At 43.0% G+C, this 16,070-nt stretch overlaps 1 protein-coding gene across 2 annotated transcripts in view; it reads right to left on the bottom strand.

The window, feature by feature from the left end:
- Window positions 1-15,211, bottom strand: part of LOC143787905 (L-selectin-like) — a 507,551-nt gene extending 492,340 nt beyond the window's left edge. For both annotated transcript variants that reach the window (XM_077277060.1, XM_077277062.1), the window contains exon 1: window positions 15,140-15,211. In XM_077277060.1, the coding sequence (XP_077133175.1) occupies window positions 15,140-15,151 (12 nt within the window). In that variant the 5' untranslated portion in view covers window positions 15,152-15,211. The remainder of the gene's footprint in view (window positions 1-15,139) is intronic.
- Window positions 15,212-16,070: the final 859 nt, after the last annotated feature.

The raw sequence follows: 16,070 nt of genomic DNA, 5'->3' as shown, positions 1-16,070 counted from the left end.
ATGGCCAGACTGAGCGAACTAATCAGACCTTGGAGACTTATTTGAGGTGTTTTGTGTCTGCGGATCAGGATGACTGGGTTGCCTTTTTGCCGTTGGCGGAGTTTGCCCTCAATAATCGGGCTAGTTCTGCCACTTTGGTTTCTCCTTTCTTTTGCAATTCGGGGTTTCATCCTCGTTTTTCTTCCGGTCAGGTGGAGTCTTCGGATTGTCCTGGAGTGGATACTGTGGTGGATAGGTTGCATCGGATTTGGGGACAGGTGGTGGACAATTTGGAGTTGTCGCAGGAGAAGACTCGGCATTTTGCTAACCGCCGTCGTCGTGTTGGTCCTCGTCTTCGTGTTGGGGACTTGGTGTGGTTGTCTTCTCGTTTTGTCCCTATGAGGGTTTCTTCTCCTAAGTTTAAGCCTCGGTTCATCGGCCCGTATAAGATTTTGGAGATTCTTAACCCCGTGTCCTTTCGATTGGACCTCCCAGCATCTTTTTCTATCCATAATGTCTTCCATCGGTCATTATTGCGCAGGTATGAGGTACCGGTTGTGCCTTCCGTTGAGCCTCCCGCTCCGGTGTTGGTTGAGGGTGAATTGGAGTACGTTGTGGAGAAGATCTTGGACTCCCGTGTTTCCAGACGGAAACTTCAGTATCTGGTCAAGTGGAAGGGCTACGGTCAAGAGGATAATTCTTGGGTGACAGCCTCTGATGTTCATGCCTCTGATTTGGTCCGTGCCTTTCATAGGGCTCGTCCTGATCGCCCTGGTGGTTCTTGTGAGGGTTCGGTGCCCCCTCCTTGAGGGGGGGGTACTGTTGTGAGTTTGGTTTTTGGGCTCCCCCGGTGGTCACTGGTGGTACTGGACTTGTGTGCTTCACTTTCTCTGTTCACCTGTTTCCATCAGGATATGGGTGTATCCTATTTAGCCTTGCTGCTCAGTTATTCTAGTGCCGGCCATCAATGTAACCAGAGCCTTTCTGTTGCATGTTCCTGCTTCTAGACTACTATCAGCTAAGTTGGACTCTTAGTCCTAAGTTTGTTTTGCATTTTTGTTCCAGTTCACAGTTATGTTATTTTTCTGTAGCTGGAAGCTCTTGTGGGCCGAAATTGCCACTCCGGTGTCATGAGTTGACACATGAGTCTTAAAGTAATTTCGGGATGGTACTTTAATAGGGTTTTCAGCTGACCGTGAAGTTCCCTATTGTATCTAACACGACTGTAAAACAACACAAGATATCCGGCACTAGGCTCCAATAAATCCCAGTCAACTTGGATAAAATAGGGTTGATTGCGGACTAGTTTAAGATGTGCCAGCAGCAGTCACTAGGCGGTGCTCCACAGAAATAGGTGTAAATGAACCATCCAATATGAAAAGAAAAAAGTGGCACTCACCAAAGGCTTGCTTGACAGTGATCGTCCTTTATTGCGATATTACAACATAACGACTTTTACATGGAGAGGCGGCAGGTAGAAGGTAGGGTGCGGGGAGTGAGGAGAGGACTACGGCCGTTTCACGCTTGTGCGCTTCAACGGGTCCAGGTGCACAATTAAAATCGTCATTTCCTTTTATAGGGGAATAGACTTGACAATGTGAGTGAAAAAAACCAATAAAAACATATACAATTGTGCATTGTTTGACTATAAATAGCATCGCTCTGGAATCAGACTTACAATACATCCCATATTCTTAAAAAGCATTTTATAATTTTATATTTTAAAGAAAGATCGCCATGTCCAACTTTTCATTAAGACCTAGAGGTCCCTGCGCATTAGTTTCAATGATCCACCTTGCCTCACGTTGGAGTAATAATTTATTGTGGTCACCACCCTGCGGTGGATATTTTACCACCTCCAAACCCGCAAACCGCAATGAGTCAGGGTCTGAATTGTGCACATCATGCATATGTTTAATTAAACGTGGGCAGCCTTTACCAGAGGTGATTGAGTGATGATGCTCCCTAAACCTATGGACTAACGGGCGAATAGTTTTGCCGATATAAAAGAACAGGCATGGACAAAAGATCACATAAACTATAAATTTGGTTTTACATGTGATAAAATGACGGACTGTATGGTTGATTCCCCCAATACGTATAGGATTATTTAAAAGTCTTAGATGACAAAAATTGCAATTTCCGCACTTGTAATTTCCCTGCGGTGTACATTTTTTTAGCCAATTATTTCTCTCAGGTAAGAGGCGATTCTGTACTAACAGGTCGCCTAAATTCTTAGTACGTTTATAGGCGAATCGGGGGTGATTCACCGTGATGTCCGCTAAATCCCTATCGCTTTGGAGCACATGCCAGTTTTTATTGATGGCTGAGTGGATTTCTCTGTCCACTGGACTATGTGTAAACGAAAAGACAAATTTCTGATACTCATTTTGCGAGGGGAGTAATTGATTCTTTCTCTTGCGGTATTTCAAGAGATCCTTTTGTTTAAGTTGTTTTACTCTTTTTTCTGCTGTTGACAAGATATTGGAAGGGTATTTTCTTTTTAAAAAATTATTTTTTAACTCAGATAGTTGTTCATTAAATACTGTCTCGTTGTTATTCAATTTTCTATAACGCACCATCTGGCTATATGGAATACTTTTCTTTGTATGAGCCGGATGTGCGCTATTGAAATGCAGTACGCTGTTAGTCGCAGTTGATTTTTTATATACCCGTGTATTTAATTCACCTTCCACAATATCAATTTTTACATCGAGGAATTCTAAAGAATTACCTCCATAACAGGCGGTAAATTGCATATTTTCATCATTCACGTTATTAAGGTGTGTTACAAAGGAATCAAAAGTCTCTCTAGAACCGTCCCAAATGATAAAAATATCGTCCGCAAATCTTAAATATGTACGCACATGTTTGAGAAAAGGATTAGAAAATGACATTATGAATTTTTCCTCGAAAGCAGCCAAAAAAAGATTAGCAAAGACACATGCAACGGGCGTACCCATTGCAGTGCCTGTGCATTGCAAAAACCATTTATCCATGAATTTGAATGCATTGTGCCCAAGTACAAACTCCAGACTTTCTGCAATGAAAGATATGAAGTCCTGATCTTTGTCCGTATTTATCAAAATATTGCGTATTGCCTCTATACCTTTGGCCTGCGGTATCCGTGTATATAAACTGACAATGTCAATAGATACTAGAGAAAAAGTTGGTTGCCACTCGACTGATTGTAACACGGACAGAAATTCACCTGAATCTTTTACGAAAGACGGAATTTTTTGCAGCAGTGGCTTGAGGAGCCAATCGAGAAATTGGGACAAGGGTTCAGTAAGTGATCCAATGCCGGATATAATTGGTCGCCCAGGAGGCTGGGTGGCATTTTTGTAAATTTTTGGCAAACTGTACCAATGAGGTACATTGGGAAATTCTGGAAATAATTTTTCTGCTTTGTTTTTCGTCAAAGTGCCTTTGATTACATATTTGTTCAACAGAGTTCTTAATTTTTCTTTAAATTTATTTGTGGGGTTATGATCCAAATTTATGTACGTATTGCTGTCATTTAATTGTGATAAGGCTTCATCAATGTAATACTTCTTATCCAATATAACTAGATTTCCCCCCTTGTCCGCCTTTCTGCAGAAAGTCTGGAGTTTGTACTTGGGCACAATGCATTCAAATTCATGGATAAATGGTTTTTGCAATGCACAGGCACTGCAATGGGTACGCCCGTTGCATGTGTCTTTGCTAATCTTTTTTTGGCTGCTTTCGAGGAAAAATTCATAATGTCATTTTCTAATCCTTTTCTCAAACATGTGCGTACATATTTAAGATTTGCGGACGATATTTTTATCATTTGGGACGGTTCTAGAGAGACTTTTGATTCCTTTGTAACACACCTTAATAACGTGAATGATGAAAATATGCAATTTACCGCCTGTTATGGAGGTAATTCTTTAGAATTCCTCGATGTAAAAATTGATATTGTGGAAGGTGAATTAAATACACGGGTATATAAAAAATCAACTGCGACTAACAGCGTACTGCATTTCAATAGCGCACATCCGGCTCATACAAAGAAAAGTATTCCATATAGCCAGATGGTGCGTTATAGAAAATTGAATAACAACGAGACAGTATTTAATGAACAACTATCTGAGTTAAAAAATAATTTTTTAAAAAGAAAATACCCTTCCAATATCTTGTCAACAGCAGAAAAAAGAGTAAAACAACTTAAACAAAAGGATCTCTTGAAATACCGCAAGAGAAAGAATCAATTACTCCCCTCGCAAAATGAGTATCAGAAATTTGTCTTTTCGTTTACACATAGTCCAGTGGACAGAGAAATCCACTCAGCCATCAATAAAAACTGGCATGTGCTCCAAAGCGATAGGGATTTAGCGGACATCACGGTGAATCACCCCCGATTCGCCTATAAACGTACTAAGAATTTAGGCGACCTGTTAGTACAGAATCGCCTCTTACCTGAGAGAAATAATTGGCTAAAAAAATGTACACCGCAGGGAAATTACAAGTGCGGAAATTGCAATTTTTGTCATCTAAGACTTTTAAATAATCCTATACGTATTGGGGGAATCAACCATACAGTCCGTCATTTTATCACATGTAAAACCAAATTTATAGTTTATGTGATCTTTTGTCCATGCCTGTTCTTTTATATCGGCAAAACTATTCGCCCGTTAGTCCATAGGTTTAGGGAGCATCATCACTCAATCACCTCTGGTAAAGGCTGCCCACGTTTAATTAAACATATGCATGATGTGCACAATTCAGACCCTGACTCATTGCGGTTTGCGGGTTTGGAGGTGGTAAAATATCCACCGCAGGGTGGTGACCACAATAAATTATTACTCCAACGTGAGGCAAGGTGGATCATTGAAACTAATGCGCAGGGACCTCTAGGTCTTAATGAAAAGTTGGACATGGCGATCTTTCTTTAAAATATAAAATTATAAAATGCTTTTTAAGAATATGGGATGTATTGTAAGTCTGATTCCAGAGCGATGCTATTTATAGTCAAACAATGCACAATTGTATATGTTTTTATTGGTTTTTTTCACTCACATTGTCAAGTCTATTCCCCTATAAAAGGAAATGACGATTTTAATTGTGCACCTGGACCCGTTGAAGCGCACAAGCGTGAAACGGCCGTAGTCCTCTCCTCACTCCCCGCACCCTACCTTCTACCTGCCGCCTCTCCATGTAAAAGTCGTTATGTTGTAATATCGCAATAAAGGACGATCACTGTCAAGCAAGCCTTTGGTGAGTGCCACTTTTTTCTTTTCATATTGGATGTTCCCTATTGTATCTTCTTGCTATCTAGTAAGCGGACCTCGCTTTGCTGAACCTACCTTCATACTGCGTATGTCTTTTCCTCTAAACTCACCGTCAATATATGTGGGGGGCTTCTGTCTCCTTTTTGGGGGAATTTCCCTAGAGGTAAGCCAGGTCTGTCTTTTCCTCTATTAGGGTTAGTTAGTCCTCCGGCTGGCGTCTAGGGATAAAACGTAGGTACGCCACCCGGCCACTGTTAGTTGTGTGGTAGGTTTAGCTCACGGTCAGCTCGAGATTCCATCACCCAAGAGCTGTTCTGTTATTTATGTTCTCTGACGTTCCCTTGCCATTGGGAACCATGACAGAAGCTCCTCTGAATCTGAGTCCTGAGCTCCCCCTCCTGGCCTAGATTCAGATGTGTTGAATGTGAGGGCCTTACCTGACAGAAAGAATCTCCCTTGCCTCCAAGCGTGACATCACCCTCCCCGAAAGGAAGGCAACATCACTGTAACAACTGGTTACATGGGGTGTTACGGGTAGATGAGGGGATGGTGAACTGGAAAAGTGACTCCCTTATGGACAGGCTGCAGTTTGTAAGGATGGGGGATGTGGTATCTGGCAGTGTACGGAGCAGTGTTCGAGCCACTCAGGGTACAGTGCTTACTCTTCACATTGTATACAGCTGACTTTCAGTATAAATGAGCTCTGTCACCTACAAAAATTCTCAGATGACTCAATGATTGTAGGGGGCATTTTTGGGGACAAGGGGAGGAGGAATATAGAAGGGTGGTTTCTGACTTTGTGGATTGATGCCAGACTAACTGTCTAGAACTAAAAGTGAAGAAAACCAAGGAGATGGTGGTGAGTTATAGAAGGAAAAAGGATGATTACTTACCGATTACTATTGCTGGCCAGGAGGAGGAGATGGTTGAGAGCTACAAATATTTGGGGGTCCATCTTGACAGCAAACTCGATTGGAGGTGTCATATGGAGAAGGCTTACAAGAAGGGAATGAGCAGTCTGTACTTTCTACGAAAGCTCAGGTCTTTCAAAGTGTGCAGTAAAATGCTTGAAATATTTAACAGTCCGTTGTGGCAATCGCCATCTTTTTGCTATCATTTGCTGGGGCAGTAGTGTGCAAATAGCTGATGCTAATAAGCTCAACAAACTTATCAAGAAAGCAATCGCGGCTGTTGGCCTCCGTCTTGACTCTTTTGAGGAGGTAGTGGAAGATAGGATTCAGAAGAAGTGTAGGGCTATAATGAACAATAATACACACCCACAATATGAGCTGTTCTTGAAGCAGAAGAGCACATTCAGCAGCCGTCTAATCCTACTTAAGTGCAAGAAGGAGAAATTCAGGAAATCGTTTGTGCCCACTGCTATGGGGATATACAACAATTTCCTAAGGGTGAAAGATGACAATGACCTATGGCTGGTGCACTAATAGCAATCATCAGAGATTTAAGATTTAAGTACCGATCTGTGTCTAGGAATTACTTTATGTAATGCTGTTTGTAATGTTGCAATGTTTGGAGTGCTGTTTGTAACGCTGCTGTAATACCATAATTTCCCTCGGGATCAATAAAGTGTATCGTATCGTATCCATATGTCTGCATTCACTTGAGAACGGCCAAGAGTATCTTGTTTGCCCTATCTGCCAGAATGTGTTAGAATAATTTTTTCTTTTGTGGTAAATAATTTGGTCTTTTTTGGTACAATATTTGTGGTATGTCCTGATGATGGGGTCACCTGAACCCTGAAATGCGTAGAATAAACCACGTTGAAACCTCTACAATTTTTGGAATTCTTCTTGCAGCAGGGCGGGGATGATCCTTTTTTCCTTCCTAAGTGTATGTTTCTTTTGTGGTATGGAATAGTGTAGTAGACTATACAATTCTATTGCATACAAAAATATACAGTAAAAAAATATAAGGAGCAATAAATCATTTGTGTTGTTGGCATATCCCATTTTTTGTCTGTTCAATGGAATACTATATGTTGTAAACTTCCTGTGGAGGTATACATTGGAAGAGCGTTCCTTCCTATCTGTCAAACAGAGGTTCAAGTATTTATGTGAAAAGAACTTTAAATGTACATGCAGCACAGATATTGCCAATAACAATGTGGAAAATACATTCAGGAAACTGTGTTATCTAGGGTTTTTTTTTAACTCCACACCCTATTTCTCAAACCAATTGTGAATTTCAGTAATTACAAAGATCAACAAAAGATAATCACTCTTTTTCATAGACAGAAGAAAAATGAAATTGAAAACTACAGCAAAAATGTATAAAATTAATGTTACTATTACACATTCCTTGGTTTCTTTTCTGGCATTAGTACTTTTATGTGGTTTACTTTTTTTATTATCTTACTTTTCTATCTACCACAATTTCCCTGTAAATTTGAACCATAAATTTCTCACAGCAAGATTTTTTTGGGTGAGGCTTTGTAGCAAACAAGTGAAAATATGAAAATAATGATTGGGATAAGATAGTAAACAGAGATTGGCGAACCCGAACAGCTTGGCATCCGTACCGAACACCAACTGTTTGGTCATGGATATGGAACACGAACTTCACCAGTAAGTCGGTGTTACTGTTCGGGTTTGGCTGCCAAACAGCGGGTGTTTGTCACGCTGTCATGTGCATGACAGCACGGCAAGCACAGCTTCTGATTGGCAGTGATATCATCCCTACCGGTCAGAGAGCCGCAGCTCGCACGCTGTCAAAACACAGTGTGAGATCTCATCTGTGATTGTAGGTATAAAGTTTACCTCTGGTCACTGGTGTCAGCTGATGGGACTACTGCTCTCATCATCCAACACCTGATGCCGCTAACAACAGCGAGAGCAGGAGCGGCGGATGGGAGTATTTAATAATTTAAATGCTTAAAAAAAAAAAAAGGCATGGGTTCCCCTGTATTTTTGATAACCAGCCAGGCAACACTCACAACTGGGGGCTGCAACCCTTAGCTGTCAGCTTCAGCAAGGCTGGTTATCAAGAAAAGAAGGGTCCCCACGCTGTATTTTTAATTTAAAAAAACGACATGGGGTCCCCCCCATTTTTGGCAACCAGCCTTGCTAATGAAGACAGTTGGGTGCTGTATTCTTAGGCTGGTAAGGGGCCATGGATATTAGTTCCCCCCAGCCTAAAAATAGCAGTCCGCAGCCACCTAGAAAAGACGCATCTGATAGGTGCGCCAATTGTGGCGCTTTGCCCAACTCTTCCCACTTGGCCTGTAGCGGTGGCAAGTGGGGTTCATATTTGTGGAGGTGATGTAACCTTTGTATTATCAGGTGACACCAAGCCCACGGCTTAGTAATGGAGGGGCCTCTATAAAACACCTATCTATTACTAATCCTATAGTTGCATGGTAGATAAACACATAGCCAGAATAAAGTCCTTTATTAGAAATAAAACAAAACACACTTTTATTTTTTTTGTTTAAAAAAATAACAACCACAGTTATACTCACCTAAAGCCTAATTCCACCAAAGCCCTCATTCTCCTGTAATAAAACTAAAATTTAAAAAACAATAATATGCCATACCTGTCTATCATCCTGTCCCATGCCATAATCCATGACTGCGGGATAAACAGTTTACAACCTGGATGGTGCCAAGATGTGACCATCCAGGCTGAGAACCACTGGTGGCTGAACTGTTGCAAGCGCAGTGTCAGTGACCTGTGGTGACGTCCAACGAGGTTACCCCCGGTCACTGAGGCTGCGTTCCCAGCCGGGTTGAAATGCTGTTACCTCGATGAGATCCCCGATAGCAGCGTCAGTGTGGGGACCCCTCAATTCTGGATAACTAGCGTTACTGAAGCTGACATCTGAGGGTTGCAGCCCCCAGCTGTGAGTTTTGCCTTATTTATTTACAGCGCAGGAGCCGGCTAATGAATACACCCATCAGCTGCTCCTGCTCTCGCTGTTGTTAGCGGCAACAGGTGTCGGATGATGGGAGCCCATCAACTGACATCAGTGATCGGAGGTAAACTTTATACCTGCATTGGGCTGCAAAATGTTCTCTCCCTGTAGCGTTCGGCTGTGTACAGGTACTGGGCAGGTCAGCATTGCTTTTAACCTGCAGATTGAGACCATATCTGCAGGTTAATAACAATTTTGCTGGTGAAAGTCTCTTTAAGGGTACATACTCTTCTCTTTATTTGAGGACCTGCTGTATCAGGCATTTGTAGTGAAGCAAAATTATATCTCGCGTCAAACCTTTTTTTACTACATTGTCTAAAAATTCAGCTCATATATATATGAATGTGATTTTTCTATTCTTGAAAGAAAAAGCATATTTCAGTTGTAGGTACTTGTGGAATCCTTTACTCGAAATACGCACCTCATCCTGAAATTTCTTGAAGGCTTTAAACTGTCCATTCTGAATTAATTGTGAGATCAGAGTCCTTTGTTTTGCCATTGTCTAAAGCTTTCTAGTTTATTGTATTCTGGGTGATTAGAATTGTTCCAGATGGGTGCGTAGCAGAAGTACCCCACTATTCCCTTTATCATTTTAGCCTTGGACCAAATTTTATGAATCCCAGCAATGGTCACACATGAGGAATCGTAATTCAAGAAGTTACCCTTCTTCAATGCTCCAACTATATTTTTGGGATTATAAGACTCTCCGGATTATAAAGACGCACCCCAAATTTTCATGAGAAAAATAGGAAAAAAACTTTTTTTAATAAAATGGTGCTGCTTCTTATAATTGATGCATCTTATTGCTTACCGGGGTGGTGGCTGTGGTGAGGCGGGGTCCCAGGGTCGCTGGTGGAGGAGGCAAGAGTGGAGCCTTGCTGCAGGCTGGGATGAGTGAGTGTTCCAAAGTGTGGCACGCCGCTGCGGGTGTCCGGGTGGTGGTGCTGCGCTGTGTCCCCGGTGCTGCGCTGTGTCCCGTAACGGTGCTGTGCTGTGTCTCCAGTGGTGGTGCTGCGCTGTGTCCACTGTCCACGGTGGCGGTGCTGTGCTGCTCTGTGTCCCTGGTGCAGCGTTGTGTCCCCGATGCTGCAGGGGACTATGCTGACATTTTGTGAAAGGCCAGAGCCCCCTGCAAGTTCTTCCATGGCTTACTGTGCGGCGGTGGACTCCGAGAAAATGGCATAGAGATCTCGATCTGCACATGCGCTGCGTCCCGGTGGCCATTTTCCTGGAGTCCACCGCTGCACATGAAACCAAGGAAGAACTTGTGGGGGGCACTGGCCTTTCACAAAATGAAAGCACCGGGGACACTGCACAGCACTGCCACCGGGACACAGATCAGCACTGCCACTGGGACACAGCGCAGCACTGCCACCGGGACACCCACAGCGGCACGCCGATAAGATATATCCGCATTATAACATGCACCCCCATTTTACTCCCAAATTTGGGGGGAAAAAAGTGTGTCTTATAATCCAAAAAATACGGTAAGTTTCTTAACCCCAAAGCTGGCCATATCATTCTAGCTGAAGAGAAAGGGAGTAATTTGTTACACAAGACCCTTAGATGATGCAATTGAGAGGAAAGGAAATACATCAGAGGATCAGGGGTGGCTGGGCCCCCATCCTCTTTGGGCGTCTGAAGGGTCTCAAGTCATATTCTTGAAGTGGCCTTTCTCCAAATTAGGTCCCTAAAAATGCTATTTATTTTATAAAATATCAGTAGGTTGAAGCCAAACTTGTGAGTTATGTAGGAAATAAATCATCTGTGGCATAAAGATGAACTTAATTAAATTGGCACTCCCCAACACCGATAGAGATAGTTTACACCAAGCCGCTGTTTTAGTGTGAAATTTAGCTGGGAAGGGGTCAATGGTAAGGGATTCGCAGTCTGAAATGTCTTCACTCACTATTATGCCCAAATATTTAAATTAATGGTCCCTTCTAAGTTGTCCTGCCACTATCAACTCATTGGGGGTGTTTCTTTCTCACTGAGATAAGTGCCAATTTACTCCAGTTAAAAGAAAGACTAGACAACAAGCCATATTCGTTAATAATACCCATGGCTGTTGCCATTGTACTGGCCAGTTATCAAGAAAAAGGACATTTTTTGCATGCAATGTAATTTTTTCCTGATAGTCCTTGTAAGAGAAGTCCTGTATCTCTGTGGAGAGATGGATCACCTCTACAGTTTTGGACCTCTGCCTGCTGTACTTCCTCCAATAGAATCCTCTCAAATGCTTTAGAGGATGTCTTGACCCAATTTACTTCCTTAATTATTAAACCTCTCAAGAAGGTCTTCATAGCCTTCCAGACTGTAAGTAGGAAGGCGACCCTCTGTTAACCACAAACAAGTCGTGTAATAGTTTGGAGATTCAACAAACCCATGGAAGGATGTTAAACCAGAAGGGGTTAAACTTCCACTAATGACATGAGGAGCCTCTATGGTCAAGAAGTGTCAGTTCTGCCATAAAAAAAAAACTTCACCCTTTTTTCTGCACCTCAGCAGAGTAGTCCAGGAACAAGTACAGTTTAGAAAATACGTATTTGATACACTGACAATTTTGCAAGTTTTCCCACCTACAAAGAATGGAAAGGTCTGTAATTTTTATGATAGATATGGAGCGCTCCCACTGCCGCAGGGCCGAGGGGTACCCGGTACCGGGCCTCTGAGTCTCTGCTCTGGGGCTGTCACGGTGGCTAGACGCGGTCCGTGACCCTGCTGAGGGGCGTCCAATGAAAGGTGTGGATGGTGATGATGTTGTGGTGGTGCGGTGCAGGTCGCAGTAAATAACGAGGACACAAGGTTGCAGTCTCTTTACCTCTTTACTGAAGGCTCCAGGATCCTCAACCCGGAATATGGTTAACCGGGCTGCGCAAGTCCGGCCGGTCCGATGGCACCTCCAGAGTTCCCTTTGCAGGTGGAAATCTGTGCCTACCTTCTAGCGCTTGTGTGTTGTGGTCCTCCCCTGCTGTGCTTACGGGATAGTCCCCACAACTGTTGTGTCTGTTTCTGAAGTTCCCTCACAACTTGATTATGATGTTTTGCTTCGTCCCCAAGATGATATGGCCAGGACGCACCCGTATGACGGGTAGGCTCGGAGGTCTTCCAGGACCCTAGAGTCGCCCCTCTCCAAATGTTGCCCCCTATGTCTTCTTAGGTGATTTGAGTGAGACAGCCCGCCTATAACTGACTGTCCTGCCGTAGGTTTGAAGTAAGGCCTGGAGCTTAATACTTCCTCGGCGTTCCAGCCACCGGCTGCGTGCCTCAGTAGGATGTTGCCTCGACTTACAGCACAACTCCTACTGGTGTTTCTCCTTGTTGCGTTGATCTCGTTTCTCACTCAGCACAATAAACCTCGCTTCTTGTCCTTTCTTGGGGTACCGCTGCAACAGAGTGCAGGCGCGGTCCCGTAACATTCTTTCTGTTCGCTAGGCCTCTGTCAGGATCCCACCCCTGACAGGGACCCCCCTGAATCTTCCCCTGCAACACCCTCTGCCACAGGATGTTGCCTGGTTCCAACCCAGTCAGCTTTCTAACTAACTTCCTATCTAACCCCCAGTTTTACCAGATTGTGAGGAGTGGCCTAATACATAGCACCCTTAGCTCCCCCTGGAGGCCAGACTGTGAATGTATTGGTGTCTGTGATACCTGGTCAGGTGAACTCCTTCAGTGCCATTAGACGTACCATAGCCCCCCTTAGCGGCAGAGCATCAGTACTGCAGCGACCAGGACTCTGGGACGCTGCAGATACACTTTAACTTTGAGAGACAGAATCTTAAAAAAATCCATTGTATGATGCTTACATAAATAATTTGCATTTTATTTCATGAAATAAGTTTTTGATACAATAGACGTTTCCTGTAGTTCTTGAACAAGTCTGCACACACTGTAGCAGAGATTTTGGTCCACTCCTCTCCATACAGATCTTCTCCAGCTCTTTCAGGTTTCAGGGCTTTTGCTGGGCAACATTGAGTTTGAGCTCCCTCCAAAGATTTTCTATTGTGCTCATTCTTTGTAGGTGGGAAAACTTGAAAAATCAACAGTGTATCAAATACTTATTTTCTCCACTGTATATTCTTTGACGATTTATGCAGAGCTTGGGGTTGTCCCTGGGATTTCATAAGATAGTGTCTCAATCTCTGTAATGGAGTATCCTAGCAAGGATTGTAAGTGGTGAGCTTCCAGGGGTTAATAGTCTGGTTGTTACCCGATGTGCCCTTTCCATGTCAAAAAGTGGCCTTAAACTTTCTTTTCCAAACACTTTCAACAGCCAGGCTTCAAAGAATTGTGTGGCCCTTGTGTCTTCGTATTTTTCATTGATTTTCCAAACCCAAAAATTATTCCTGCAGAGGTGGTTCTCCATGTCATCCTGCTTGAGGCAGAGTGCTTTCAGTAACCTATTGGGCTGATGCACATCTTCTCTCATTGGAATTAGTGTCCTCTATTTCAAGAACCCTTTCTTCAAGTGCTGTGGTTCTCTCTGCAATGCTGCGTATATCTTGTCTGAGTGACCACTGATATGTCTTTAATTTCTCCCACCTGCGGTACCAGTGATGAAACAGAGCTACTACAACCCCCAATGATGTGCATAATGTCCTTAACACTTAAGCTCTACAGCCATTTTCCTGCGTTCAGGAGTGCCAGAGGCTCTTTGGCTCTTTCATGTCCACTCATCCAGTTCAGGCTCACGCTGGTCTAAATGGAGCAGAGAGGAAATGGATACAGGTTTGGCTGAACCTCTCTCCCCCCACACGTGTCGGCAGCATCTTGTGCTACATGTTCCTGGCCTTTAAGCATCTTTCCCCTCTTCATACGTGGTTCCCTGTAGCTGACAGATCCACTGACGGAGTCAGGAGAAGATTGGGTAAGTATACCCCTAGTGCAAATATCCTAAAATATGAACTGATTGTTTTTGGTTGGCAATTTTGTGATATTGCTTTTATTTTGCAGCTGAAGGGTGTTTTAAGTCTAATAGCGCCACTTTTCTCTAATTTGATTTCTAAGTATGCCTATTTGTTTAATCAATCCACCAGGCAAAAATAAGGGCTTTTTAAGGATCAAATCAAGATTGTTCCATGGAGCTTGTCTGGCATGCGACCGCTCACATTGCTTGCTGGCCATGCTCCATGACTTTTACATTTTTTGCTCTAAAAAATGCTGACTGTGTAATAGACAGCAGCCCAAAGTTCGTCCAGGCAGTCAGAGATGGAGTACATTTTCGCAATGGTAAGCACATGCTATTGTATAGATATTGTATAGATTTGGAGCATCTTGGACAATTTGGTGCAAACAATAACAGGTAGGGTCATTCTTTTTTTGGAGGAGAGATAGGTAGAGGGCAAAGGTTGTTATATGATTTGACCCCCCCCCCCCCCAGTTATTGTGGGCTATTAAGTCCAATAAATCAGATAGAAATATATCTGTACAGAATTATCACTGCACCTTACTGCATATTTTTCAAAGGCAGTCTTTAGGACTCTGTCACCTTCACAAAAATACTTAAAATATCTAGTCTGATCTTCAGGTAATGATGACAAGTGAGGTCAGGTTCTGCTTTCTAAATGGTTTTTGCTCCTAAATGCTTTAACAAATGGAATATTTAAATGCAAAACCATAGCCACATCTAGAGTAACATGTTGCTCTAAAAAGAATATATCTATTACAATGTATAATATTTTCATTCTCATTTACTTACCTACCCAACTTACTCCCAGGCTGATTTTCGCCTGCCGCTCCTAATGATTCTACACAGGTTGCAGCCATCACTTCACGGCTTCAGTGCACATGACTGCTGCAGCCAATCAATCACTGGGCTTAACGGCTCATGTTCTACTTTGACAAAGCCGCTGAGCCTAGTGATTGGGTGCAGTGGTCACATTTACTATTCTTGTGATATCACCATTGCAGGCTGTAAAGAATCACCAGCAAAAAAAGTAGCACAATAAATTTCTATGTGAAAATGTTGACTTACCATTGTGGTCATAAAGTTGTAGTCCTGTGTCTTTAGCTGAGAAACGAGTCTATCTGCAGAAGCATCTAGTGAGTAAGATTTCTGTGAACTGTTGCAATTGATCAGATTGAATTTCCTGCAGTAGCACAGTTGTGTAACACCCCAGATGTCATTTGTCAGATGTTGCATTAGGGTATGAGAAATATGCTGATGACAAATCTTTAACAGTTTGCTTTTAACAAACCATGCTGAATATTTAAGCTAGAGCAAATATTTCAGAATTTAATTCCGCCATCCTTCTACAGCCATAACTATGAATAATTATAAAAACTCACTACAGTGAAATTATTTTTTCACCAGTATGTTACTGAATAGCACAGTTTAAGGCCAGGTTCAGACAGTCATTCTAAAACTTTGTCCATTCATGACCTCAACTTGCTGACGTGACTGCCTCTGTGTGCAAGGCTGATGAGTGCAGAATTTGCCTGCCACTTACATGCACTAGTCTGATCCGCAAACAGGAGCAGAATAATGCATCCTTGCATATCATGCTCTATGGAGAAATGGATGGGATGGGGTGGGGGACTACACATGATGAACAGAAGGGGACTGCACATGATGAATGGAGGGGGACTGCACATGATGAAGTGAGGGAGGGGATGGGGGACTGCACATAATGAACGGAGGGGGACTGCATATGACAAAGTGGGGGAGGGGGGACTACATATGATGGAGGGGGGCTGCAAATGATGAAGTGAGGGAAAGGATGGGGACTGCACATGATGAACAGAAGGTGACTGCACATGATGAATGGAGGGGGACTACACATGATGCAGTGGGGGAAGGGGACTTCACATGAAGGAGGGGAGACTGCAAGTTATGAAATGGGAACAAGGACTGCAAATGATGAATTGAAGGTGAGGGACAGCAATTGAATTGAAAGTGTGGGGTG

Source organism: Ranitomeya variabilis, chromosome 8, assembly GCF_051348905.1.
Source record: "Ranitomeya variabilis isolate aRanVar5 chromosome 8, aRanVar5.hap1, whole genome shotgun sequence".
In the NCBI taxonomy this organism is placed as follows: Eukaryota; Metazoa; Chordata; class Amphibia; order Anura; family Dendrobatidae; genus Ranitomeya; species Ranitomeya variabilis.
This window is presented reverse-complemented; position numbering and strand designations above follow the sequence as displayed.